The sequence below is a fragment of the Rattus norvegicus genome, chromosome 16 (genome assembly GCF_021556685.1).
Source record: "Rattus norvegicus strain SHRSP/BbbUtx chromosome 16, alternate assembly SHRSP_T2T, whole genome shotgun sequence".
Taxonomy (NCBI): domain Eukaryota; kingdom Metazoa; phylum Chordata; class Mammalia; order Rodentia; family Muridae; genus Rattus; species Rattus norvegicus.
This window is the reverse complement of record NC_141549.1, coordinates 18,822,638-18,848,537: the sequence shown is the minus strand read 5'-3', so window position 1 is coordinate 18,848,537 and position 25,900 is coordinate 18,822,638. Positions and strand designations below refer to the sequence as shown.

Below are 25,900 nucleotides of genomic sequence, written 5' to 3'. Positions count from 1 at the left end.
ACACACTGTACATAAATAAATTAACCTGTGACAGGCACACACCAGTCATTTCAGCATGGGTGGCTGAGGCAGAATCACCAGGAGATTTGGTTTTGGTCTGCCTGGGCTACACAGTGAGACCTTATCTCTCTCTCTCTCTCTCTCTCTCTCTCTCTCTCTCTCTCTCTCTCTCTTTTCTTTTTTCTTTTTTTCGGAGCTGGGGACCGAACCCAGGGCCTTGCGCTTGCTAGGCAAGTGCTCTACCACTGAGCTAAATCCCCAACCCCCGAGACCTTATCTCAAAAACAAAATTTAACGACAAAACGTGAGAACCTACCTGGCAGGGACCAGACTACTTTGCCTTCCTTAGCTTGCTTGTACATGAGAGTACCTCCTTTAGAAAATGCTAGAAGGTTCTAGCTGCATCCTCGGTGCAGTGAGGTGCTAGACCTACCTGAGAAGGCATCTCCACCTAGGTGAGCCAGAGGAAGAGACAGGAGGGCATCCTCAATCCCCACTTAGAGGAGCCTGGAGGCCCGAGCAACACCGAGTATTCAAGTCAGGTTTGGGGCAGTTACAGAAGGGGTATTCCGGGGTATCTGGGGACAGAGGGCAAGTGTCTTGAGGCAGCGTTAGAAGCTTCAGGAACACAGTCCAGCTCCGTGCCGAGGAGGGTGCCACTGAGGAAGGGCGGGACTGGAGCCCCAGAACCCCGCGCAGCTCGCCATTCCTACGGTCCGCCAGCAGGGGCCGCGCGTGGGCGAGGCGCTGCCAACCTGGGCGCGCACCTGTAGCCTGGGCGGACCGCAAGAATGGCGGGATCCCGGCTGCTGCCCCTGACGCTGTCTTTGCTGCTGCTCGCGAGAATCGGAGACTCCTCCGTCGTCCTTACATGTACAGGTAGACTAGTGGAGGGAAAGGAAATGGCTTCGGGGGACAACTCACGCCCTTCTCTCCCTTTCCTTTCGGCACAGTAGGGTTGGTACCAACCCCTTAGGGTCATCTGAGCTGAGGCAGAAGCCAGTGGCTTCCGGGACACTTCAGGGGCTTCTAGCACAGTCCCGCCCCATCCGAAAGTGGTGAGGACCTACACACTCCTCCAGCTTTGCGAAGGGCCAGGAACCGGGTCTCACTTTCTGTTCATTCACTCTCCCAGTTTCCTTTAGGAGTTCATGGTGCGGGACTTAATTCCCTCCAGCTACTTCTTTAGACAGCTGGATTGATTATAGATGACGGTTTTATTCCGAAAGTCCCACAGTTATCCCTGGAAGCCCACACAGGCTCCAGTCTGCGGACGCTACTATTAGGGACAACTAACACAGCCCCGTACCTGCCGGAGACTGGGGGAAAGTCCAATGCCAGGCACATTGCCAAAAACACCTCTACTTTCCTTTCCTTTCCTTCCTTTCTTTCTTTTTCTTTCTTTCTTTCTTTCTTTCTTTCTTTTTCTTTTCTTTTCTTTTCTTTTTTTTTTTGGGGTGTGTGTGTGTGTGTGTGTGTGTGTGTGTGTGTGTGTGTGTGTGTGTTTCAAGACAGGGTTTCTCTGTGTAACTCTGGCTGTCCTGGAATTTGCTCTGTAGATCAGGCTGGCCTTGAACTCAGAGATAAGCCTGCCTCTGCTTCCTGTGCGCAGGACTAAAGGCGTGAGCCAGGGTCCACTCTCCTTTCTGTTTAACTTTCCAGAAAATCATGAGGACCTATTTCGTGCTAGGTACTTAGTAGGACTGGAGATTGCCACCACCTCCTCTTTCATCACTTAAAACCTTAACTCCTGGTTAAATAAAGTCCTGGTCTGGCTTGGGGTCCACTGTGGCATCGGACTCAATTTCACTTCCGCCAGGATTTCTCATCCTGTGCACTCACATCCTTAGATTCCTTTGCGGCAGGCTCTGGAAGACTGGGATGTGGGAGGGGTCCGCTCAGCACCCCTTTCCAGCACCTAAATGCTGTTTCCTCATATCTGCTGTGTGGGTGAGGCATGGGCTGGGCAAAGCAGCTGCTGCGGTTTGTGCCCTGCACGCCTGGGTGGAGCCACCTGGATCTGGAAGGAAGTCACGGTAGGAGGGAGAGCAGGAACTATTTCCACCACCTCTGACCCTCTCCCGAATGGGGAAAGGGTGCGGTGGAAGGAAAAGCACAGTCGGAGGGTCCCTCCGTGCTTCTGAACCAGGTGGGGCGCGGCTCAGTGGTCGAGGGTGTGGCCAGCATTTGGGGGCAGAGTTCAAGTCCTAGTTTAGGTCAGGGCTTCCCAGTTCTCAGGGTTCTAGAAAGCTCTGGATGGGAAGGTGGTGCCTGCACCTGAGGGACAGAGTTGAGTCATGCTTCAACTTTCCGCGACTGTTTCCCCTTCTGTAAAGCGGCAGTCACAGGTAGTCAGTGACTGAGGCGTAACAGGTGGCGCTCCAGAGCCCAGCTCTCAGGAGTCAGGCAGGGTTGCATTAGGCGGCCAGGGGCTGAGAGTGAATCTTGAGCCCAGGCTGCCCATTCTAAAGCTTCATGGATCCACATCTACATCCTGTTTGTTTGTTTGTTTGTTTGTTTGTTTGTTTTTTCCAGGTGTTGCTTTTACACTACTCTGGGAGAGCGTAATAACAAACACCTCCCCAACTACAGAATCAATACAGACAACCTCCAATCCCACCTCCCAAAGTACAGAGACAACCCCTGCGTCCACCTCTCCAAGTCTCCACCCCACAATTCTGGAAACCACATCCTCTCCACACTCCAGCTCCAACCCCACAAGTCTGGAAACCATATCCTCTCCACACTCCAGCTCCTACCCCACATCAGGCTCAGCCTCCCCAGAACCAGAGACAGCTTCTTTCCCCAGCTCTGTGTTCCCCAGTTCTGAGCCAACCACCACACCCCAGTTCACGAACTTGGCTCCACAAGGGTCACCCACTTCGTCCAGTCCAGGCCAGGGTGAGTGTAAGGGCTGGGGCTAGCTGGCTGAAACCTGACAGCAGTTCTGGAACCAGTCAACAGGGGGCAACCCAGACCTGGAAGTGTGCGGGCCAGCCTGAGCCACAAGCCATCAGCCATCTAAAAGCCAGTTGTTACCTTACTGCTCAGTGGCATTAACTTGCTAGTGTGTGCTGACTCCTGAGGATACAGCTATGTGCAAGAAAACAGTGCCATTGTCTACTTGTTGCCCTGTGTGGTGGCCCAGAGCTGTGCTCCTAACACTGTGAGGAGGAGGTGGGAAGATACAGGGTGATGGGGGCTCAACGTTCAGGCAGAGGAAGGAGAATTTCTGAGAGTTCCAGGACAGCCAGGTCCAGAAACCCTGTCTCGAAAAAAGAAGAGGGGGGACAGGAGGAAGAGGAGGAGGAGAGTAAGAAGAGGAAGAGGAGGACGAGAAGGAGGAAAAAAGAGGAGAAGGGGAGGAGGAAGAGGGTAAGAAGAAGAGAAGGAGAAGAGGAAAAGGAAGGACAAAAACAAACGGAAAAGAGAGAGAGAAGAAAATCCTCATGAAATTATATACTTGTTTATCAACAACATAGGCCCTGGAGTGCATTTAGGGCTAGAGCTCCTGCCTAGAATCCCCCAGTGAGGGGCTGGGGCATGGTTGTGGCCAGGGCTGACCCCTTCTTCTTCCCAGATGCAGGCAGCCTCTGGATCCCCACATCACACAGGAACCCCGGTGTGGTGATTGCTGTGTGTCTGCTTGTGTCTGTCTTACTCATTGGCTCTGTGTTCATCGCTGTGAGACATTTTAATCGAGATGTGCCAGCTTTTCGCAATCTGGATACGGTATCCATGGTGAGATGGGTACAGGCAGGGCTGGGGCTGCTGACTTCCCAGTAGAATCCCCCTGCAGTAGAATCCTGTGGTACTTAATGCGTCTTCCTCTTCTAGGGCAGTGTGAGTCAGAGGCTGCCATTCGCTGACCGCCTACAGTCGTGACTCTCAGAGACCTAGAGAGATGGTGTGGGTGACACCTGGAAAGAAGAGTTTCTGGAAACTCCCCTCCCCCGCTATCCTGACCTGGGGATAAGGGTCAGGAGGACGGCTGGAGCCCAGGGGTTTCAGGCCCACACATCTAGTACCCCACTCAGTTATTACATCAATCCAGGAGTGATGGAGCACACCTGTCATCCCTGCACTTGGGAAGTAGAGACAGGAGGATCAGGTGTTCAAGTCCACCCTGAACTACATAAGGGGTTTGAGGTCAGCCTGGGCTGCATGAGACTCTGTCTTTAAAATAATTGTTTTTTTTTTTTTTTTGGAGGGGGAGGGGCAGCATGGTTCAATGGTTAAGAACACTGGCTGCTTTCCAGAGGACCAGGGCTCTGTTTCCAGCACCCTCGTGTAAACTCACAACCATCAATAATTCCAGTCCTAGGGGATCCAGTGGCCTCTTTTGGCCTCTGCTGTCACCAGGCTCCCAGCTGATATACAGACATACATGCAGACAAAACACATTAAAAAATAAAACTAAATAAACACAAACTAAGTAAAGTCCTTACCATTCACAGCTGCTTCCTGCGTCGTATGTTGTTCACCTCTACTCCCAAAGCCGGAATCGCTCTGTCGACTCCGTCTGCTTTCAGGGGGGATAACGATCAGAGGATGGGGCTGCCGTCCTCACCCCCAAGGACCTGTGTGACCCAGGGTCCTGGCAGGACAGAGGCTGCTCTCTAAGGGGATACCTAACCTAACGGGAGGCAGGTATCCTGGGGAAAGCCACAAACCTACATCACTTAAGCAGCCCAGCCAGTGTAGGAGAGGCATGGACTTGTTTCCCACATCGAGGCCTAACTATGAAGGGGAGAGGGCTGCTGGAAGGAGATGGACTTCTCCGGCAAGCTTCAAAACCTTGGGCCAGAAGGTACCAAGTGTTCTGTGCAGAGGTCAGGGGAAGAAGAAGCAGGCTGCCTCAGCTCCTCTCCCCACACCCTGCTCTCCACCCTCCCTCAGTGGCTCAGGCTCCAGACACCCCCCCCCCCCGACAGCTGGCTTTTCCAAGATGCTACTAGTGTCTCCAGCAGAGAGTGAGACATGACCCACTCTTCAGTGCGGGTGGGGTGTCTCCTTAGCTGCTGTGATGTTTGACAGCAGATTGAAGTGACCTCCCCCATGGCAGGCCACGCTCTGATGACCACTGGAGTAGGTGGTGAGAGGTCTCCTGGCCAGTCTGTGGGGGTGGGGGTGGGGTTGTAGGGTGAAACATTAACTTAACTCACAGCTACAGATTGGAGTGGCCTCAAGATCCACTTGTCCCAAGCCACATTCTGTCTTCTAGTCCCAGCTCCCTGACTTTCCTACTTCTGACTGCAGCTCTAACTTGTGGGTAAGGTTTGACCAGAGAAGTTCTTCCACTGCCTGGAGTAGCACAGCCTACTTAAGTAGCTTTCCTAAAACCTTGAGGTGCCTTGATTGGTACCCTAAAATACTAAGGTGACTTCTCAGTCTCAGGCTATTTCTGTCCTCTGTCAGGTGTAAACACATTAACAATTAAACCTTCTGCCTGGCCACTTACCCCTCCCCTGCCGTCCCCTCCCACTCTGCCCTGTTTTGGTCACACACTGGAGCACACACACCTCCCTGCCCTTGTGATCACCCTGCCCTTGCCCCCTCCTCCAATCCTGAGGGTGCCTCCTAGCTCAGGTCTGGTCTGGTGCTCAGTGAAAGGACCTAGCTGGGAGTGGGACAGGACCGTCTGTCCTCTGCTCCCGAGGAGGTCACAGGGCACACTCACAGTATAGGTCCCCACAAGAGGAGCTTCAGGTGAGTACCACATCTGTGTCAGTATGAGAAGGTTCTACCTCTGGGGAACTGGGGTCTCAGAAACCCTGCAAAGCACTAGAATCCCACGGGAGCTAAACGGCTCTCCCAGGTTACCTGGACCCAGGGTGCTAGTCCCTAGGGTTGGCCAGGGTAAGGAGCTAGGACAGGGTCTAGGTATCTGCAGCAACCTCTCCAGGCAGCTGTGGCTTCACTGCCTTGCTGTTGTGGCTCTAGGCTCTGGGAGTGTGTGTGTGTGTATGTGTGTGTGTGTGTGTGGTGTGTGTGTGTGTGTGTGTGTGTGTGTGTGTGTGTGTGTGGTGTGTTCCAGCAACTGGCTGGGACCCTGTCTCACTGACCCCTCTGTCATCACAGAAGCCTGCACCATGAGGCGGAGTGGCACGACCCTGTCCTTCCTGTTGACTGAGGTGAGTAGCCTGGGACCTGGGGCCTGAAGTCCCTGTTCTGAAAAGGCCAGAGATGTCCTACGGGAGCTCACAGGGGAAACTCAGGGACAGCGAGGCTCCCTGAGCCCAGGGCTAGAGTGCAAGATAGTTTTCATTCATTTTAAAAGTAATTTTAGGGGATGGAGAGATGGCTCAGTGGTTAAGAGCGCTGGCTGCTCTTCCAAAGGTCATGAGTTCAATTCCCAGCAACCACATGGTGGCTCACAACCATCTGCAATGAGATTCGATGCCCTCGTCTGGTGTGTCAAGGACAGCAGTGTACTCATATACATGAAATAAATAAATCTTAAAAAAAAAAAAAAAGAGCGCTGACTGCATTCTTCCAGAGACCCTGAGTTTAAATCCCAGCAACCACATCGTGGTTCACAACCATCTGTAATGGGATCCAATGCCCTCTTCTGGTGTGTGTCTGAAAATGGCTACAGTGTACTTATATATAATAAATACATTTTTTTAAAAAAGTAATTTTAGGGGGCTGGGGATTTAGCTCAGTGGTAGAGTGCTTACCTAGGAAGCACAAGGCCCTGGGTTCGGTCCCCAGCTCCGAAAAAAAGAACCAAAAAAAAAAAAAGTAATTTTAGGGCTGGGGAGATGGCTCAGAGGTTAAGAGCACTGTCTGCTCTTCCAGAAGTCCTGAGTTCAATTCCCAGCAACCACATGGTGGCTCACAACCATCTGTAATGGGATCCGATGCCCTCTTCTAGCCTGCAGGCAGAAAGCTGTATGATGTATACATGATCAATAAATATTTTAAAAATCGAAAGTAATTTTAAAGATTTATTTATTTATTTAATATATGCGAGTACACTGTTGCTGTCTTCAGAATTCATTCAGAATTTATTCCCAGAATAAAATACTGAAAATGAGTCCTGAGCCCGCCGCAGCCCACTCCAGGCTTTTCATACCCTCCCACTCCCTCCCCACCCCCGTACCCGAGGCATGCCCCAGGCTTTCCCCTGGCCCCGCCCCATACTTTTCTCTGACCCCGCCCCCAGGCCCTCCGCTGAGACTAAAGGGAGTCTTACAGGAATCAAACCAGAGTCAGAGGATCTGTTTTCACAGGCTTAGTTAGCCTCTATGTTCTCTAGCCCTTTCCCACTTCTTTTTTTTTTTTTTTTTTTTCAGAGCTGGGGCCCGAACCCAGGGCCTTGCGCTTAGTAGGCAAGTGCTCTACCACTGAGCTAAATCCCCGACCCCCTTTCCCACCTCTTGATATGCTCTGGTCCTGAGGCTATGGCTTCGGGCCTCCGTTTCCCTACTTACTCTTCTGATACTGGAGACCTTTAGGTTAGACCTTTACGAAGTTTAGGAAAGCTGAGACGCCCTCTGATCCCCACCGACAGCACTCTGCCCAGAAGGTTCCTATTTGTGCAGCCCGCGACGGTCAGCACTGGACAGCTCCCCGATTCCCTTCCAGTCAACAGCTCAGAGGAAGCTGGGGTGTGGCTCCTGGCTCCCAGGGCTCTGTGTTCAAATCTTAGCACCTAGTAACCATGGGCGAGGAACAGGTTGTAGTCCTGGTACCACAAACGATGGGGGAGGAGGGAATCTCTGCAGAGACTTGATGTGTCAGGGTGGGGTGATACCCAGGGGGCCTTCACCTGCTCAGAGAGAAAGGGAGGGGATGGGGGGAAGGATTGAAAAGTAATAAAGGAAAAAGAGTTGAAAAACGTGTGGGTTTGATGAGATGGCTCAGCAAGTGCTAGTCTTAACACGGGGGGGAGGGGCGGGAGAGGACTTCCATAGTTGTCCTCTGACCTCTGTGGACTGTAGCATGTGTATGCTCCCACAGAAATAAACTGACTCTTTAAAAAATGGAACAAATTCATAACACCATGCAAACCCCCATCCCACACACGTGAACTGAGGCCTCGACTGTAGGGAAGAAATCTGGGAGGCTCGGCGTGACATCTCCCTGGTGACATCTGAGCACAAGGAGCTTGCCCATGACTTCCTTCTGTCTCCCCAGCGAGTCCGAGAGCCAGTGGATTCTGGAGTGGCCCCTGTCAGCCACCTAGGTGGGGGTGTGATCCTGAGACGGTTCTCAGGGACCCTGCTGCTGCCTCCGCTGTCCAGCCGACTCGGGTCCTCTGGGGAGGCGGAGTCTGCTGCCCCCGTGGTTTTCACCATCGGATCCCGAGGGACAGAGAGAAGCCATGGCTCAGCTCAGAGCAGGTGAGGACAGGGAGCAGATGTACCTGCGGAATGCCTATGCCGCCAGTCTCTGCATTCTGGAAAGGAGGTAGTAGGTAACTGCTCCTGGGTAGCGGGTGACCCTGTGTTGAGGAAGAAGAGTCAGCCTCACTCAGGCTGACCAAGGAAGTCACACGGGGTGTGACAGAGAATCAAGTGCCTAGCAGGTGGAACAGCGTATGCCAGAGTAGTTTGGCTGGAAGGCCCAAGGACGTAGGCAGGGGACGGATTTTATAAGACATTTGGAGCACATTTGGGGTATTTTAGGGCAACAATTTGACCATATCGGCACCTTTTTAAATCTCCAAGCCAGATGGTGGTTGCTTCGATCTATATTCTCAGCACTTAGGAGACTGAGGCCGGAAAATAATGAGTTCCAGTTTGGCCTACAAAACAGTCTTTAAAATAAATAAATAAATAAATAAATAAATAAATAAATAAATAAATAAATAAAATTAAAAAAAAAAAAGCTCTGGGCCAGCAAGATGGCTCAGTGGGTAAAGGTGTTTGCCACCGAACCTGACAATCTGAGTTCAATCCCCAGACCCCACATGGTAGAAGGGAGAACCAACTCTCATAAGTTGTCCCTCTGCCTTACTCATATGCACTACAGCATGCACATGTGCCCTGCCCCATGCACATATAAATAAATAAATGGTATTTCTTCACTTAAAAATTAAAAACTCATCTTAGTTAGGGCTTATATTGTTGTGGCAAAACAAGCGAGACCAAAAGTGAGTTAGGGAGGAAAGGATTTATTTGGCTTTTATTTCCCCATTGCCATTCATCACTGAAGGTGGTCGGGACAGGAACTCACACAGGGCAGGAACCTGGAGGCAGGAGCTCTGATGTAGAGGCCATGAAGGAGTCCTGCTTACTGGTTTGCTCCCCATGGCTTACTAGGCCTGCTTTCTTATAGAAGCCAGAACTGCTAGCCCATGGTTGGCTCCACCCACAATGGTCTGGGCCTGACCCCTCAATCACTAATTGAGAAGCAGGCCCACAGGCTACCCTACACCCCAGTCTTAGGGAGGCATTCACTTAAGTGAGGTCCCCTCATATCAAGTAACTTTAGTTTGTGTGTCAAGTTGACATAGACTAGCTAGGACAGACCACTAGAGGGCTGGGGTTGGAGTTCCATTGATAAAGTTCTTGTTTAACATGTATGAAGCCTTGGGTCCTGTCCCCAGCACCATAAAAACAGAGGTGCTGATACTTGGGGGATACTTGGGGGTGCAGGGGCAGGAGTTCAAGGCCAGCCTCACTTCAGGGGCTGTGGGCTACAAGTGACAGTCAAGTCAAGGTGGAAACAGACCAGGGAGGAGGAGGCTCAGCAGAGTTGGGAGGTCGCTGATGTGTGAACCAAGATGGGAGCTCATCTATCGTGGTGGACAGCAAGGAGGGTGGAGGTGTCAGGGTGATTTCATGGCTCTGTGGGTCACATGGAGTAGCTGATCTTTGCAGAGGGACCATTCACCACCACCACCACCCCCCCCAAGCTAGAAGAGAATGGTCTGGGACTGACAGACAAAGTGACGATTGAAACCTTTAGGAGAATGGGGTGGTGCTGTGTGCCTGTGTAATTCCAGCACTGGGGAAGCAGAGGCAGGGGAATGGTTGCAAGTTTGAGGCCAATATAGCCTATGTAGTGAGTTCCAGTCCAGGCCAGCCTGACTTACAAGGTGAGACACTGTGTTAGTCACTGTTCTGTCACCGTGGCAAGACACCATGATTAAGGCAACGTAGAAAAGAAAGCCATTAATGTGGCGCTTCCAGTCCAGAGGGTGAGTCCATGGCCATCTCAGTGGGGAATGTGGCAGGCAGGCAGGCAGGCAGGCAGGCAGGCAGGCAGGCAGGCAGGCAGGCAGGCATGGCGCTGGAGCAGAAGCTGAGAGCTTAGATCTGATCTTTGAGCAGGAAGCAGAGAGATGAAAAGGACTGGACCTGTGGCCTGGGCTTTTGAGACTTCAAAGCCACCACAGTGGCTCCTCCTACATGGTGACATTTCCTAATTGCCACACCTCCTAATCTTTCCCAAGCAGTTCCATCAACTGGGGACGGAGCGCTTGATCAAGAGTATGAGCCCGTAGGGGCTGTTCCCATCCACACCACCATAGACCCTGTCTCAAAACCAAAACCCAGCCCAAGGGGAGAGGCAGAGGAAGGGGTGGGGAGCACCTGGAGCAAGCACATGAGCAGAGAGGTTCCCCTTCTCTCCCCTTCTTTCCTTGTGTGGGGTCCAGGGACCAAACTCAGGTTGTCACTCTTGCTGGCAGGTGTCCGCACAGACTAAGCTGTCTTGTCTTCAGCTGGGGGATAGGACAGGGCTGGGATAGCTTCCATGTCTCACACCCTCATAACACTTCCTTCCCAGCACCACAGTGCGCTCAGGGGACTTTCACCAGGCCTGAGGCATGGCACTGCCATAGCCATCTACTCCCTCCACCCCACCCTCCGGCCTACAGAGGCTGTCCACACACTTAGTGCTTCTACTAATTAAGATGGAAAATGTCCTCACAGTTCTCTGACACTCTCCGGGAAATTCCCCCTGAGACTAGGAGTGGTGGTGAGTGGGAGCCTCAGTTTTCTAGAACCGGGAGGGAAGAGACCAGCTGGAGGTTTGGACAGGATTCGTGGTTGCAGGGTGGAGCTCTGGGGTGTTCTGGGGCCAATGATATCATGCACCGTGAGGAGGGTCTGAACATCCAGGAGGCTATAAAGACCTGAGGCTGTCTGCAGTGTCCTGAGGGCCACCCTGAGCTCACAGGCAAGGTGGGTCTTCACTCTAGCTCTTTAAGCCCATGGTGTGGGGATATTCTTGGCACTACAGGGATGCCTTTCCTTCTGTCACCAGCTCTTGAGATTCCTGACCTGTGACTTTGTGTGCACGTGTCTAGGCCAGTGAGACTCTCAATTTCGGTGTCTTTCTGGGAACCCCTCTTCTGACCACTGGGGCCTCTCTGGGTGTGCCTGCCTGTCCCGGTGTCTTCTGGGTCCAGAGCCTGGATCTAGGCTTCTAGCTCAGGTGCCCGGAGCGTTGGTGACTGGTGGGCGCAGCCTCAGATCTGAGTAAGTCTTGTGATATTTCCACCTGGCTTCTGCACTTCAGAGAGAGACGGGCTCGGTGGGGTGGGGTGGAGAACCCTTCCCCTACCCCGCCCTGTGCACAGAGAGCCACCCACTGTCTCTCTTTATTTTTTGTGGTCGGGGGACAGCTCATGGAGACGCGGCTTGTTGGCCACACAGGGGTTCCCCCACCCCCGAAGCACCTGTGGGGTCAGCCACAGCGTCCCATCCGCATCCAGCGGCGCTTCCACTCGGACCCGGAGCGCCCCGATCGGCCTGCACCGGTAAAGTCCCGGCGCTCATGGCCCAGCTCCTTTCACCGCCGGTAGGTGATGGGGCGGGGCCTGGCCGAAAAGGCGGGGCCTGTTTGAGGAGTTGACCTGTATTGAGAGGGAACACTTACACAAATGGTAAAGGTCACCGTTTTCCTGGTGAGGGAAGCAGTCTAGCTGCATGCAGAAAGTGAGCGGATCTTGAAGGAAATGGGCGAGGCCTGTCTGGAGAGGGTGTGGTCTGTGGTGGGTGGGACAAGATGTCACATGAGGGACGGGCACATTGGGGATGGAAAGCTTCTGGTCCTTAAGAGGGCAGGGTGGGTAGGGGAGCATGGAAGTGGTGAGACCCAGCATAATTGGGCATGGTCTGCAGAGGGCAGTGGTCGCTTGGAGAAGGGTACATGGATTGGATGCAGAAGCATCCTGATTTCTGGGGTGTCGTGATAGGGGCAGAGCCTGAGGTTTGTGAAAGGGGCTAGTGATGTGCAGCGCACGTTGGGCAGAGTGTCCCGGCTCTTCTGCAGGTGGGGCAGGGCATGGCCTAGAGGCGTTAGTGCATAGTGGGCTGTGGGGGCTGGGGTTTCTGTGGAGACAGGGACTATCATAGGCTAGACTGAGCTGGGCACCCTGGGGCTGGAATGGTGGGTGCGTGTGGAAGGGTCAGGACTACCCCTGAGGACTGTGTGGGGAGCCTTTGGCATTTGGAGTGCACCTTGGAGGTAGAGTTATGTGCAGGCGAAGGGGCCTTGGTAGTTGGTGGTGGTGGATTGTTTCCTATGGATTTGAGTGACTTAGGGTGCTCAGTGTCATGGGCTCCTGGTGTGTGTGGCATCTTCAAGCAACAGTCTGAACAATGCCTCAGCCACAGGCTGAGAGGCCTGGTGCCAGTCTCCAGCCATGTGTCTCTGTGGGTCCCCACTCCAGTGTGTCATAAGCAGTGTGTAAGGCATGAGTTCCCTTTGGGTGGCCAAAGAATTGTCGGCAGCTGGGTAGGGCTGCCCTTGCCTGTTCTCTGCTGGGCTTCAGTGAGGAGAGCTGCTCTAGAATGTTCTGAGATGTCCGGGAGGCCTTACAGATCCCTCCTAGCATCTAAATGGGCCTTGGGCTGCAGGACATGGCTCACAGCCATGGTACTGCGGAGCAGTTTGCCCATGGTCTGCTGCTTGGCCCAGCTTGAGGGCCGGAACACAGGTCAGTTCTTGCAGTTAAGGAGACTTGGGGAGGCCAATGGTGGCTCAGGACTCTGGAGGTCAATCTAGTCTACATACAAAGTTCCAGGGCAACCTGATCTAAATAGAAAGACCTTGCGTTAGACAAGAAGGAAGAGGAGGGCAAAGGTGTGGGCATAAAATCTTCAGTCTATTTTAATAAGCCTCAACCTCTCTTCTAGCCCACCACCCACCCAAGGTAGCAGAAGAGAAAAGTTACTAGGACACAGGGGAAGTGGACCTGTTTAGAAATATTCCTTTGGGGGGCGAGCTCAGTCTTCGTTGTCAGGATATCAGCAGTTCAGTCCCTCAGCAAACACCAAATTCAAGTCAGCAGCTGCAGTCCAGTCCTCTTAGTAGGCAGACACCACACACCAACCAGCGGCTACACGTCAATCCTGAAGAAACGGCAAGGCTCCACAACCAGCCTGAGGCCTTGGAAGCAGAAAGAGGCTGCAGGAGCCTCAGGAGAAGTTCTTTGGTGAGTTTCTCCATGGCGTCACCACAAGCGGAGCTTAGCAACACAGTGTAAGGCGAACCGATACCTGCACACTGTTAGCGAAGGGTAGCCAGGCAGAGCAAAGCAAACCAATGCTCCAGCTCCACTGTCTGTGGGGTCAGATTTATACTCCTTCAAACGTGTCCTTTCCCCTGTGTGCTACAGCAAGACACACTTTCTCCTGTGTCTGCTTCAGGAAAATATCCTTTCTTCTGTGCGCCCCCCCCCAACCGTCATTTGACATAACTGACTTCCCACATCGCGAGGGTCTGGAGAGATGTGCTCTTGCAGAGGATCTGAGCTCCTAACAACCTGATACTCTGCTCCACACATCTAATTAAAAAGTATTAAGAATAAATTATAAAGGGGTTGGGGATTTAGCTCAATGGTAGAGCGCTTGCCTAGGAAGTGCAAGGCCCTGGGTTCGGTTCCCAGCTCCGAAAAAAAAAAAAAGAACCAAAGAATAAATTATAAAGAAGAAAGGAGGGGAACTGAAGCTACGGCTGCGGTGATTGGTGGACTGCTCACCCACCATGCCTGAAGCCCTGGGTTCCATAGGCAGGTCATCCCAGCACTTGGGAGCTGGAGGTAGGAGAATCAGGTGTGCAAGGTCATCCGCAGCAGCAGAGCAAGTTTGAAGCCAGCCCGGGCTACCTGAAACTGTCTAAGAAGGAAAAAGAAAGGTGTGGGGTTCTTGGCCTCTGCTTCTCATACTGTGGGAGAGACAGGGACCAAAGAGACTCCACTGAAGTCCCTGGGCATGGTGTGTGTGCCTGTGCAGGGGAGGGCATCTCCAGCTGTGGCTCTGTCCCTAGGAACAGGCACAGTCATCCAGGAGATAGAGGAGGCCTTGGGTGGATCAGGGAAGACCCTCCCAAGTTGAAGTGTAGCCTAGGGGACCAAGACCACATCACTTCCCTCTCTTAGCTCGGTTGTACACTTGGGGCACCCATCAGTCTGCCTCACTGGGAAAGTCTCAGGAACAGATGAGTCCCTCAGCCCAGGGGACCAGGTCTGCCATCCCAGGTGACCTAGCAGGGCCTGCCCCACCCTTCCTAGTGACTCAGGATTTTTCCATTTTCAAGAAAGAACAAACACATTTCCTTTGGGCCTCTCTGGTGAGGGGAGGGGAGACCCCACGTGGTCCAGGCATGGAGTGTGCTTCTCTAGGCCATATAGGGGAGGGGCTCAGCTCCGGGAGTCAAGTTCACAGCGGGAGGGGGTTGGGGGGGTTGGGGGGGTGGTGTTCTGGCCCCTAGCTTAAGCCTCCCCTCCCCTGGCAGTGGATGGCCTGGGTGTAGGAAGGTCCAAATATGTTGTTCAGAAAGTATTTATAAAGCACCTACTGTTTACCAGATGTGTATCAGCCCCTACAGAGAGGGGCTGGAAGATTGGCTGGTGGGAGGCTCTGGGAGGTTCAGGGTGAGAGTCAGGCAGCAGAAAGCTGTGAGCTTGGTCCAGAGAGGCAGGAGAGAACCAGGCTGAGTGGACAGACGAACGATCAGTAGGAAGAACGGAGGCTACAGAGTCTCAGACTGAAGGGTGCGGCTGGAGAGTGGGAGAGGAGACTCAGGGTGTCACATGCATTGAGCAAGCACCTACTGGGTGCCTGCTGCATGCTGAGGGTACTGCTGAAACAAGGTGGACCTGCCCTGCCCTTGACCGACTTGTGGGCCCCTGCAGCTCAATGGACTGAGAGAACTGACGGAGGCAGCCTGCATAGGTGTGAATTCTGAGGGTGAGGGTGAGAGCCTTGGGAGAGGCGGGGGAGGGGCCACTCTGCTCTGTCTCCTGGGAACATCTGGGAGCATCCGTAGTCACCACCTCTACTCCACCCCCACCCCCCTCGGCTCCAGCCTTCCCAGGGGACTTAGGCAAATCATTTCTCTTCCCAGGACCTCAGCAAAATAGACAGTGTTTGGTTTCCCTGTCTCAGTCCTTCTGATTACAGAGGAGAAAAGTGCTCTCCTGGGGTAGAGGCTGTAGGGTGCAGGGCACTGGAGACTTCTGGGCTTTCCATGAAGTCACACAACACTGTAGGGCAGGTCAGATAGGGCTGTCTGCACCACCTCCTCCTAGTGGCCAGTCACCTAGCAGGACTGCAGCCCTTGAAGTTCCAGGGGGCTTTGAATGTGCAGTTCAGGCTGTGGTCACTTCTCTAATTAAAAGCTACTATAAAAAATGACTGTGGGAGCCATAAATGAAATGTGAATTTGTGAATGAAACAGTTGTAGGACAGCCGTTGTTAGACGTTAATGCTAGACGGCAGAGGGGTGGATAATTAATTAATGAATTAAATGCAAAATGCCCACACAGTGGAGCTCACTGACTTGGGATCCTGTGCACTCACTCTCCCATTCATAGCTGTGTGACCTCAGGCAAGAGGCCCAACCTCTCTGTTCCTGTCAGCATGTTGGCATTGCACCAATCACATGTTGCCTTCACTTTTCTGTTTTCTGTGATTTTAAGGGTGGAACTCATTCTCTCTGGGACTCTTGGGGACCTGGGCATAATGATCTTCCCTCAGGCCTGGAGTGATGTCAAGAGTCCTTGGACCCTAGCTGGCGGCCTCTGCTCTCCCAACCCCCTGGGAATGGCTATAATTAGCTGCAGCCCAGCGGTCACACATGGTATTTTCATTTTGGGCTCAGTGAATTTTTTCCCACCAGGTGTCAGGATGGCAACTAGTGGGTTGGAGGGGCTTCCTGGCTAGGGAGGGGTGGGGTTATCTGGAACCCTCTGAACCTCAGTGTTCTTGTCTGAACAATGGACATAACTCAGTTCCAGTTATACCCCCATCACTTAGGTCCCCACCAAAACACTGCACCATAGCCATCCTCAGGGTGTTGGGAATCCTGAGAGTCACTTTTTGGGCCTGGGCGTGTGTGTGTGTGTGTGTGTGTGTGTGTGTGTGTGTGTGTGTGTGTGTCCTCTCTGTACAGCCTCAGCTCCAGGTCACCTGGCCTCAGCCTGGCCACTGCACAGTCCATGTCTTTCCTTTGTCTGTGACCTGCATGAGCCTCGGTTTCTCCTTTTTGTCCAATGTGATTGTGTACCCCAGCATTCCTGCAGGGCACCTGGCGTAGATCCCGTGACATCTGGAGCAGCCCAGGCGGAAGGCTCTGTGGGCGGATGTTTGTGTGGGAGATGCTGCCTCACCATTGAAATGGTCCAGATGCGGGGCCTGGGGAATGTCAGAGCAACGGGGTCACACGGGGACCTGGGGGCTGGAGCTGTGCTGCAGCGCTCCAGGGAAGTCCTGTGATCACACAATGCCTCAGTTTCCCCCATGGGAAAACAGCTACAGGGTTTGTCACTCTGGGGATGTCCTCACCTAGGAATGGATCTAAATTACTGAGGGCTGCGGTGACCTTGTACCTCAGGGATCTCTATGAGGGAATATCCTTCTCCAATCTCTCACAGGTCTCTGAGACAGTCTCATCCTGAACTCTGAGGTGCCCTTGAATTAGTGGTAATTCTCCTGCCTCAGCCTCTCCAGATGGAAAGGCAGATGTACCCGACCACACCTCATCTCACTCTAAGGCAGTTCCCAGCCCAGACACCCATATCAACCCTTAAGCCTGTGCTTGGTGGCTTACCCTTCTCTCTGCCCCGGCTGTTTGGAGGCTGAAGTAGGATTACCGTGAATTTGCAGTCAGCCTGGGCTACATAGTGAGTTCAAAGCCAACGCGGGCTACCTGAGGCCCGGTCTTAAAAAAAAAAAAAAAAGTGAATAAATAATGGAGAATAGAGCCGTGGGTATGGTGAGCCTCAGTGCCCTGCAGTGTCCCCCAGGGTGGGAGATGCATAGCGATGGGCGGGGCGGGGCCTGGTCCTCTTGCTCCGCCCCGGAGCATCTAAAAAGGTCCAGCTTCCTGAGCCCTGACCCGGCCGGGCCATGCAGGGCTCCACAGCGCCTGGCTCCCCCCGGGGGTCCCCGCGCGGCTCCCCCGCGCTCTTCAGGAAGCTGCTGGTGAATCAGAGCATCCGCCTGCAGCGCCGCTTCACGGTGGCCCATCCGCTGTGGTGAGGGGAGCAGGGTCAGAGACAGGGATTTGGGGTGACACGCAGGAGCAGTCACAGCCACGCTAGAGTCAGGCGTCCGTCTGTCCGCCAGCCTCTTCCTCCTCTCTGCCCTTTCTCTCTCACAGTTGGTGACTGTCTCTGTCCGCCTGTACCCTCCATTCACCGCTTCGATGCACGCTGAGGGGACCAGCACATTGTCCCCACGGTCCCTGTGCAGCTGTGTGGCCTTGGCACATCTTGTTCTGACCCGGCTGGCCTAGGGCGGGCGCGGGGGCGGGGGGAGTTTCCCTCCGATGTCCCACCCCTGGTCCTCACAAGGGACGGCGCGGTCAGGTGGGGGTTGAGGGGAGGGCTTCGGAAGCAGAGGTAGAGTTCCCAGGTCCATTCCGGGTTCAAATCCTAACCTGTGCTAAGGAGCTGTGGCCTCATAGACTATAAGTTTTTTGTTGTTGTTGTTTTTGTTTTTGTTTTTGTTTTTTTCCGGAGCTGGGGACCGAACCCAGGGCCTTGCGCTTGCTAGGCAAGTGCTCTACCACTGAGCTAAATCCCCAACCCCTTAGACTATAAGTTTATGCAGAGTCAAAGCGGAGACTTGTAGGCGCACTGTGACCAGCCTCATGCAGTCATTTTGCTGGGATTGCGTGCGGGCTGAGTGTTAGCACCCCGAGACGGGCTGTCACCCATGTCATATAGCCATTTAGTGATAGCTGGGGACGGGGTGATCCATGGGAGTGGCGGTCCTGCTCTGGAGAGCCTCAGCAGGACCACAGCCATCAGCCAAGAGCGGCCCCTCTCTAGGTGTGAAAGGAGTGTGCCACCTGTTACCCAAAGTGAGCCTGAGGGAGGAGGACAGGTTCTTAGCAGATTGGGAATGAAAGCAGGTCTGAGGTTCCTCTGTGGTTCGGTGCCTCAGTCTACCCGTCTGGCCCACGCGCGTTCCCATAGCCAGGACAGAGCCCTCACCCAGTGCTGTTCTCGTCATGGAACGGTTGCCTGACCCGCCAACCCCGGCTAAGTTTAGAGCAGAAAGAAAAGCAGCCTTCCAGGCCCCTCGAATTGCCAGCCAGCCCTGAACTCTCTGCGCCCGAGGGAGGGATTAGAACCTAGTATCCTGAAGTTGCCCCTGCCTCAAGTTTTTCTAATCGTCCCCAGGTGGGACGGGGAAGGGGACCACCACCTGAAGTCCATGGGATGGCGAGTCTGGGGCGCTCGCGGGGACACCAGGGAGCCCCTGGGCATGGTGACAGTAAAGGCAGAGGAAGCCCCGTTCCACGTGACGTCATGAAGTATCTGCGCCGCGCCCTCCAAAACAAAGAGGGAATCTGGCAGAGGATGAGCACAGCCGAGATCACCCGAGTTAGGCGGGACTGGGCCGAGGGTGCACGAACCCATTCGAACCCAATCCTGCCGGAAACAGCCTAATCGAGCCGAGCTTATCCGGCTCTACTGGCGAGGATCAGGATGGAATGACCTCTAGGGTACAGCGGAAAATCACGTGACCACGTTTCTGGCCAGCGGGCAGCGCTTCCCAAGGTTGCCACCGTCCTCCTGCACCCAGTTCCTGCCCCACACACTTCTTTTTAGAAATGTATGCATCATTGTGTGGGTGTTTTGTCTGAACCTGTGGGCACCACGTGCCTGGTGCCATGGAAGCCGGAAGAGGGTACTGAGTACTGAGTCACAGTTGCGGGCCGTTACGTGGGAAGCAAACCCCAGCTCTGCAGCTCCCCAAACCTTTCTAACTTAGAGGAGAGGAGTGTAGATCCACTCCTGCCCGCTCAGAAACAGCCAAACCTAGGAAGACTTGCAGCAGGGGGCGTGGTCGACGGGGAGGGGCGGTGCCTGTAATGGGGCGGGACTTTGTGTTTGGGGCGTGACTGATTGGCTCAAGGCATTGGTAGGTTCTCTCAAGCGGGGCTTGCGAGATGGAGGTGGGAGGGGGTGGGTTCGGGGAGGCTGCGTTTAACGGACCGATGGAAGGACCCTGCCCTGAGGTGGCTTTTCTGTTCCTGCCCCCAGCTTTGACCTGGAAAATGGGCTCCCGAGCGGCAGGGGTCCCCTGGATGCTCAGTCCGGGTCGAGTCTCGGCCGCGCCCTCCAACCCCCTGTGCATCACGGCCAGCGGCGCGAGTCCTTCCTGTACCGCTCGGACAGTGACCATGAGCCTTCACCCAAGGCTGTGTCCCGGACCTCCTCGGCGGCCAGCGACCTGTGAGGCCCCTTCCTCGGATTAGTCTGGTTTTGGAGTTGAAGTAGCAATTTCCCAGAGCGTTAGTTTGTAGATGCCGGCATGTAGCAAACACCAGTGGTCTGTGCTTGCTTGGCCTTAGGTCAGGTTGGGGACAGAGTGGCATATTAATTCGGGAACATTAAGGCACATTAATAGCAATTCAACAAATACTTTATTAGAGCTCCCTAGTAGCTGTGATGAAAAGGGAAACAATTATTTCTGTCCTATTCCGCTAAGACCCCCTTCTGTCCGTAGAACTCAGTTTCCCCATTTTAGATATGGATAACGTAGGGGATTGGTGGGAGACGCTGGAAAGATCTGGGTAGGAGTCCTGGGGGCAGGGCTCGCTGAAGCCGGCAGATGCCCTCAGTGATGGTCTTGTCCTGCAGACATGGAGAAGACATGATTGTCACACCCTTCGCCCAGGTGGGTGTCCCCGCTGACCTCAGGCTGTGAACCCACGGAGAGAGCTGTGCCTCTTCCTACCGCTGAGCACCGCTCTCACCACAGGTCCTGGCCAGTCTCAGGACGGTCCGTAGCAACGTGGCTGCCCTTGCACATGGCGCGGGCAGTGCCACTAGGTATGGAGAGTTTCAGGAAGGGCGGGGTTTGACGGTGTGTGTGGGTTTTGGGGGGTGTTGGGAGGTGAGGACCAGTCTGGGAGGACCTGTTGAGGTGAACCCCTCTGAGGTCCCTGTTCACAGGCAGGCGCTCCTGGGGACCCCTCCGCAGAGCAGCCAACAGGCCGCCCCAGCAGGTATCACCCCACCCCCACCCCAGGGCAGCTGTGAAAGTCTTCCCATCCTGCCCTAGAACTGTGGCTCACTGTAAACAAGATCCACCCCCAAACCCACATTGGCATTCAGAGCCCCCAATCCCCGCCCACATTACAGACCAGAGAGGGTCATGGGCCTGTCTGGCTTGACACAGCCACTCCCAGGAGGCTGTGGAGCTGTGACCCTGGGCTCCTGGGATTGACTTGCGGAGATGCGGGAGGTACAGGTTCCCAACGGGGCCCCTGCCCTGACCCACCTGGCTCCCAGAGGAATCTGGGCTGCAGCTGGCGCAGGAGACACTGGAGGAGCTGGACTGGTGCCTGGAGCAGCTGGAGACACTGCAGACTCGTCGCTCGGTGGGCGAGATGGCTTCTAACAAGGTGAGGACATAGTGCCCCTGCTCAACATCCTCCCTGCCCGCTGCTCTTCCTGCTCATTCTCCTCCCGGCCCTACAGTTCAAGCGCATGCTCAACCGTGAGTTGACCCACCTGTCGGAAACCAGCCGCTCAGGGAACCAAGTGTCAGAGTACATCTCGCAGACTTTCCTGGGTGAGATGCCTGATAACCTCTTGGGGTCATAGGAGGTTTCACGGGCAGATTGCAGCCCTCTGTGGAGAACTAGCAAAGTCTCAGCCAGTACAGTTGGCCAGGGCTGGAGGAGAGGGGTGACATGGACACTTGGCCATGACACAGTTAGTGAGGGCTGGAGGAGGAGAGGGTATAACAGGTAGGGTTTTGAAGCAGAAGTAGGAGTTTGCCAAAGAAGACAAGGGGAACACATGTGACCCTAGACTCAGCAAAGCCTACAGATAGATGCTCGTGACAGGAGGGGACCTCAGTGATAAACAGGATAGCTAGGCCTGGGGTCCTGAGTCAGACCTGCTCAGTGGGCTGAAGTTTGAGCCACTGTACCCCTGCAGACCAGCAGGCTGAGGTGGAGCTGCCGGCTCCGCCCACGGAAGACCACCCATGGCCCATGGCCCAGATCACTGGGCTGCGGAAGTCTTGCCACACCAGCCTTCCTACAGCTGCCATCCCGCGCTTTGGGGTCCAGACAGACCAGGAGGAGCAGCTGGCTAAGGTGGGTCTCCCCAGAACCACGGGCCTCAGTTTCTCAACCTGTACACAGGCTTGAGGGACAAATGTGGCACCACTGTCACCTGTAGGAGCTTGAAGACACCAACAAATGGGGACTCGATGTGTTTAAAGTGGCTGAGCTGAGTGGGAACCGGCCCCTCACTGCTGTTATCTTCAGCGTTCTCCAGGTACCGCCCCTGCCTTTGTTTTGGGCTGCCTTCTCTTCCCAAATGGTGGGGCACTGACCGGAACTGGTGGGTTGAGTAGAAAAGGGGACAAAGACAAAAGGATTACAGCAGCACCAGGACATCCTGAAGGAAGGGGCGTTGGAGGCAGAAAAGAGGAGTGGGGTGAGGGGAGCTAGAGTCCCAAAGCCGAGGCCCTGAGCCAGGTCTGTGGTGCACCAGGAACGGGACCTGCTCAAGACGTTCCAGATCCCGGCGGACACGCTGCTGAGGTACCTGCTGACCCTCGAAGGGCACTACCACTCCAACGTGGCGTACCACAACAGCATACATGCTGCCGACGTGGTGCAATCCGCGCACGTGTTGCTGGGCACCCCAGCCCTGGAGGTACCACTCCCAACCAAGGTCATGGGGTGGGCAGGGCAGAGTGGTCACCTTCTGCCCTGACACCCAGGCTCTACCCAGGCTGTGTTCACGGACCTAGAAGTCTTGGCCGCCATCTTTGCGTGCGCTATACACGATGTAGACCACCCAGGTGTCTCCAACCAGTTTCTCATCAACACCAGTAAGTGAGGTGACCACAGCCGGAGCTGCCCAGTATGTTCTGAATTGCCCTCTCTTGCGGACTCAGATGGGTGTCCGCGGATTGGATGGCTTTCTGCTGGAGGGGCACTAGAGTTTGGGCTTCACTGCGTATGTGGGAGTTGGCCCGTGACGTTCCCTTCTAAACTGTGTTTGGGTGGAGTTGGATCTCCAGACCATGGCTATCCCCACAGACTCGGAGCTGGCACTGATGTACAATGACTCATCGGTGCTAGAGAACCATCACCTCGCGGTAGGCTTCAAGCTCCTGCAGGGGGAAAACTGCGACATCTTCCAGAACCTCAGCACCAAGCAGAAACTGAGTCTGCGCAGGATGGTCATAGACATGGTGACGTCATGGCGCGGGGCAGTGACGCCCTATGAGGGTTAGGCTTTCCACGCATGCTTTGCATGCTTGGCAACAGGCATGGGGGTTCCAGCGGCCCGTTTGATTGATCCTAGTCAGTGGGTTGTCGGGGGTTCAGGGTCACATATTTCATCTATAAATTCAACACTTTATTAAGCGCCTGTTGTGTACTGACTTCCCCTGTGCCCTTTGGGTATTCTTTGGTTTGTTCTTTGCGTTTTTGAAATTCCTGCCCCTGTTACCACTTCTGCGCCCACAGGCAGGCAGCTTCAGTTGTCAACTGTGCCGCCTACCGTTTCCATCCTCGCCCTCATGGGTGGGGATACTGAGGCACAGAAGGTCTCAGAAGCGCAGCATCCTTAACGTCATGTCCTCCCAGGTACTGGCCACAGACATGTCCAAGCACATGAGCCTCCTGGCTGACCTCAAGACCATGGTGGAGACCAAGAAAGTGACTAGCCTTGGCGTCCTGCTCTTGGACAACTACTCTGACCGCATCCAGGTTTGCAACGCTGGGCCCAGATCCTCCTTTCCCCCTTTGCTGCCTGAGAAAGTCTCGCTGTGTAGCCCAGACTGCTTGAGTAGTCAACGTTCTCCTACCTTGGGGGCACACCACCACACTGAGATCAGCTTTGGGATGTGTTGGGTGAAGTGGGGTGTGACTGGGCCCTCTGAGTCCTCCATACCCAACAGGTCCTCCAGAGCCTGGTGCACTGCGCCGACCTCAGCAACCCTGCCAAGCCACTACCCCTCTACCGCCAGTGGACGGAGCGCATCATGGCTGAGTTCTTCCAGCAGGGTGACCGGGAACGTGAGTCGGGCTTGGACATCAGCCCCATGTGCGACAAGCACACAGCCTCGGTGGAGAAATCCCAGGTGCGGGGAGGGAGCTGTGCCCCATTTCAGGGTAGAGTCTTTCTTGAGACAGAGCTTTTCTGTGTAGCCCTGGTTGTCCTGGAAATCTCTCTGTAGACCAGGCTGGCCTCTGTCTCAGAGATCCACCTGCCTCTGCCTCCCAATTACAGGGATAAAAGGTGTGCACTATGATCCGGCTAGGGCAGATTTTTGATTTGTTGTTTTGAAGACATCTCATTTTGTCACCCTGGCTGGCCTAGAACTCACTGGCTCGAGAGCAGCCTGCCTCGGTTTCCTGCGTGTTGTGTCAGGATGAGTTTTAAAGGATTTTGAAGGCTGAATGGGAGTTGGTAAATGAGGCATTCCAGGCTGAGAACACCATGCAGCCAACTGTGAGACAGGGCCAACTGTAGGTTTCACTAGGACTCACTGCTCCTTCTGTGGTCACCCTAAGGTGGGATTCATTGACTACATCGCTCACCCATTGTGGGAAACTTGGGCCGACCTGGTGCACCCCGATGCCCAGGAGCTGCTGGATACCTTGGAAGACAACAGAGAGTGGTATCAGAGTAGGGTTCCCTGCAGCCCTCCACACGCCATTGGCCCTGACAGGTTCAAGTTTGAGCTGACCCTGGAGGAGACAGAGGAAGAGGAGGAAGAGGATGAAAGGCACTGAACAGGACTTAACTCCTGTCCTCCAAGGCCAGCCCAGAGCCTAGGGTCTGCTTTGTCCAGCAAGAGTTGGATTAGCCTAATGCGGACCAGGAAGTCCTGGTCAGGCCATCTGGGCACCTATGGGTGTGGTGACTTCTCTTTCCACCAGTCAAAGAGGACAGTCAAGATTTACACATAGTCAAGCCTTGAGGTCCACTTGAAAGCCTGTAGCTGGGGGTCAACTCTGACCCCAGGCTTGGCTGGAATGGCACCAGGGCCTGGGCAGTGCCGCCTCCTGCATCTCAGAAGATGGACTCAACTTCAGTCTGCACGTAGGCTACAGTACTCACAGGACTCTCTGTCATAGCTTAGTTGGTTTCTTTTTGGTGCCGAAGATGGAAGCCGGGATTCCCATGGGCTCTGTGAGCATTGTGACCCCAACCCCAACATCGCCTGTGGATGTCCTGCCTTCAACAGTCCAGCCGCAAGCCTTTACTGAGTTCTTCAGGGAGGATCCCTTTCGTTGTAAAATGCAGGCAGAGACCACCTCCCATGGAGGTATGGTGTTTCCTGATACCAGAGGCTGCATAGACTCTTCTTAGATGCTGGGGGGCCAGTGACCCTACTAGAAAACCCTTGCTGGCCACTTCCCATGAGCTGCTCATATATTTCACGAAACTGGGGGTGGATGAATGAGGATCCCCTTCACCGACAAGATCAGGCTTCTCAAACCAGTGTGTCAGAGCGCCTCTGTTCACTCACCATCTGACCATAAAAAGAGGGGCTGGGGTGGGGCTTAGGGGTGGGGCTTCTGCCTAGAATCCCCCAAAGAGGGGCAGGGGGCGTGGCTCATGTAACAGCTTTAGCTCATGGGAAGTCCTGAGTTCCATTTCTATCACTGAAAAAACAGAGTAAACCTTGTCATGCTCATTCACTTGTGGGGAAACGGAGTCATAACTTGTCTCTCAAAGCTCTTCCAGAAAGTGGGCACTGGGTTCTGGTACCCCCTGGCTGTGTGACTGATTCCCTGTTTTGCATACCATTCTTTGGACATTTTGAGACAAGGTCTCATGGTCTTAAGTTCTGATGTCAAATGTGTTTGCCATGGACAATGACACTAAAGTGATTTTCTTTCCTCCACCTTCCAAGTGCTTGGCTAGGGTGACAGGTGTGCGTCACAGGGTGGGTTCTCTCCCTTTCCCTTTTCCCTCTGGGCCTGTAATCCTGCACCTGACCAAGGCCTCCAAGGAGCCAGAGTGGCAGGCGACTTCCTCTGTAAATATTATGACTCTGGCTATTCATCCCCCAGAGGCACAAAAGGCCATCTCGGGTCACACACTGGAACATTTCCTTCTTCCTTCCAGATGTTTTAAGAGGCAACCCTTAGAGATTTCTTGTTAAACAAAGTAATGTGTGTTCACTGTGGGAGAATTTCGAAGTCACACAAACTTATAACAAAAATTAAACTATTGGGCCAGTGAGATGGCTCAGCTAGCTAAGGCACTTGCCACCAAGTCTAATGACATGAATTCCACCCCTAGGACTTCTGGTGGAAGGAAAGGACTCCCTAGGTTGTCCTCTGACACTCCCCTCTTTCCAACGCAAATGAGTATAACTTATAAAGATTTGACAAATCCTGTTTCCCTCTGTTCCTGCTCTTCTGCCTGTGCTTTCGTTTTCCCAGGCCTTTAACACACACATTTCATTCTTCCAGACAGCTGCGGTGTCCTCAG

The 25,900-nt window shown here is 54.1% G+C and overlaps 2 protein-coding genes and 1 long non-coding RNA gene across 8 annotated transcripts; 2 read left to right on the top strand and 1 right to left on the bottom strand.

Annotated features, from left to right (window-relative positions):
* The first annotated feature begins 769 nt into the window (after positions 1–769).
* On the top strand, positions 770–4,454 carry Cist1 (colon, intestine and stomach enriched 1). Its single transcript, NM_001447142.1, is given in 4 exon segments — positions 770–879; positions 2,536–2,901; positions 3,581–3,741; positions 3,838–4,454. Coding segments are annotated over 4 exon segments (663 nt in total). The 5' UTR covers positions 770–791; the 3' UTR covers positions 3,886–4,454.
* Positions 4,455–5,545: 1,091 nt separating this feature from the next.
* On the top strand, positions 5,546–25,806 carry Pde4c (phosphodiesterase 4C). Of its 6 annotated transcripts, none has more exons than XM_087587737.1 (17): positions 5,546–5,709; positions 6,082–6,134; positions 8,143–8,348; positions 19,460–19,651; positions 20,060–20,096; positions 20,181–20,251; positions 20,375–20,427; positions 20,714–20,826; positions 20,903–20,996; positions 21,368–21,528; positions 21,614–21,712; positions 21,932–22,096; positions 22,175–22,274; positions 22,486–22,640; positions 23,038–23,160; positions 23,352–23,534; positions 23,968–25,806. In XM_087587737.1, the coding sequence occupies exons 2-17, from the start codon at positions 6,093–6,095 to the stop codon at positions 24,187–24,189; spliced, it is 2,016 nt and encodes a 671-aa protein (XP_087443863.1). In that variant the 5' UTR covers positions 5,546–5,709; positions 6,082–6,092; the 3' UTR covers positions 24,190–25,806.
* LOC148000426 (uncharacterized) lies at positions 19,824–22,627 on the bottom strand. The gene is made up of 5 exons (XR_015640275.1): positions 22,190–22,627; positions 21,608–21,775; positions 20,936–21,055; positions 20,703–20,818; positions 19,824–20,053 (listed from the first exon to the last, which is right to left on the bottom strand). It is a non-coding gene; the product is annotated as an uncharacterized LOC148000426 (long non-coding RNA).
* Positions 25,807–25,900: the final 94 nt, after the last annotated feature.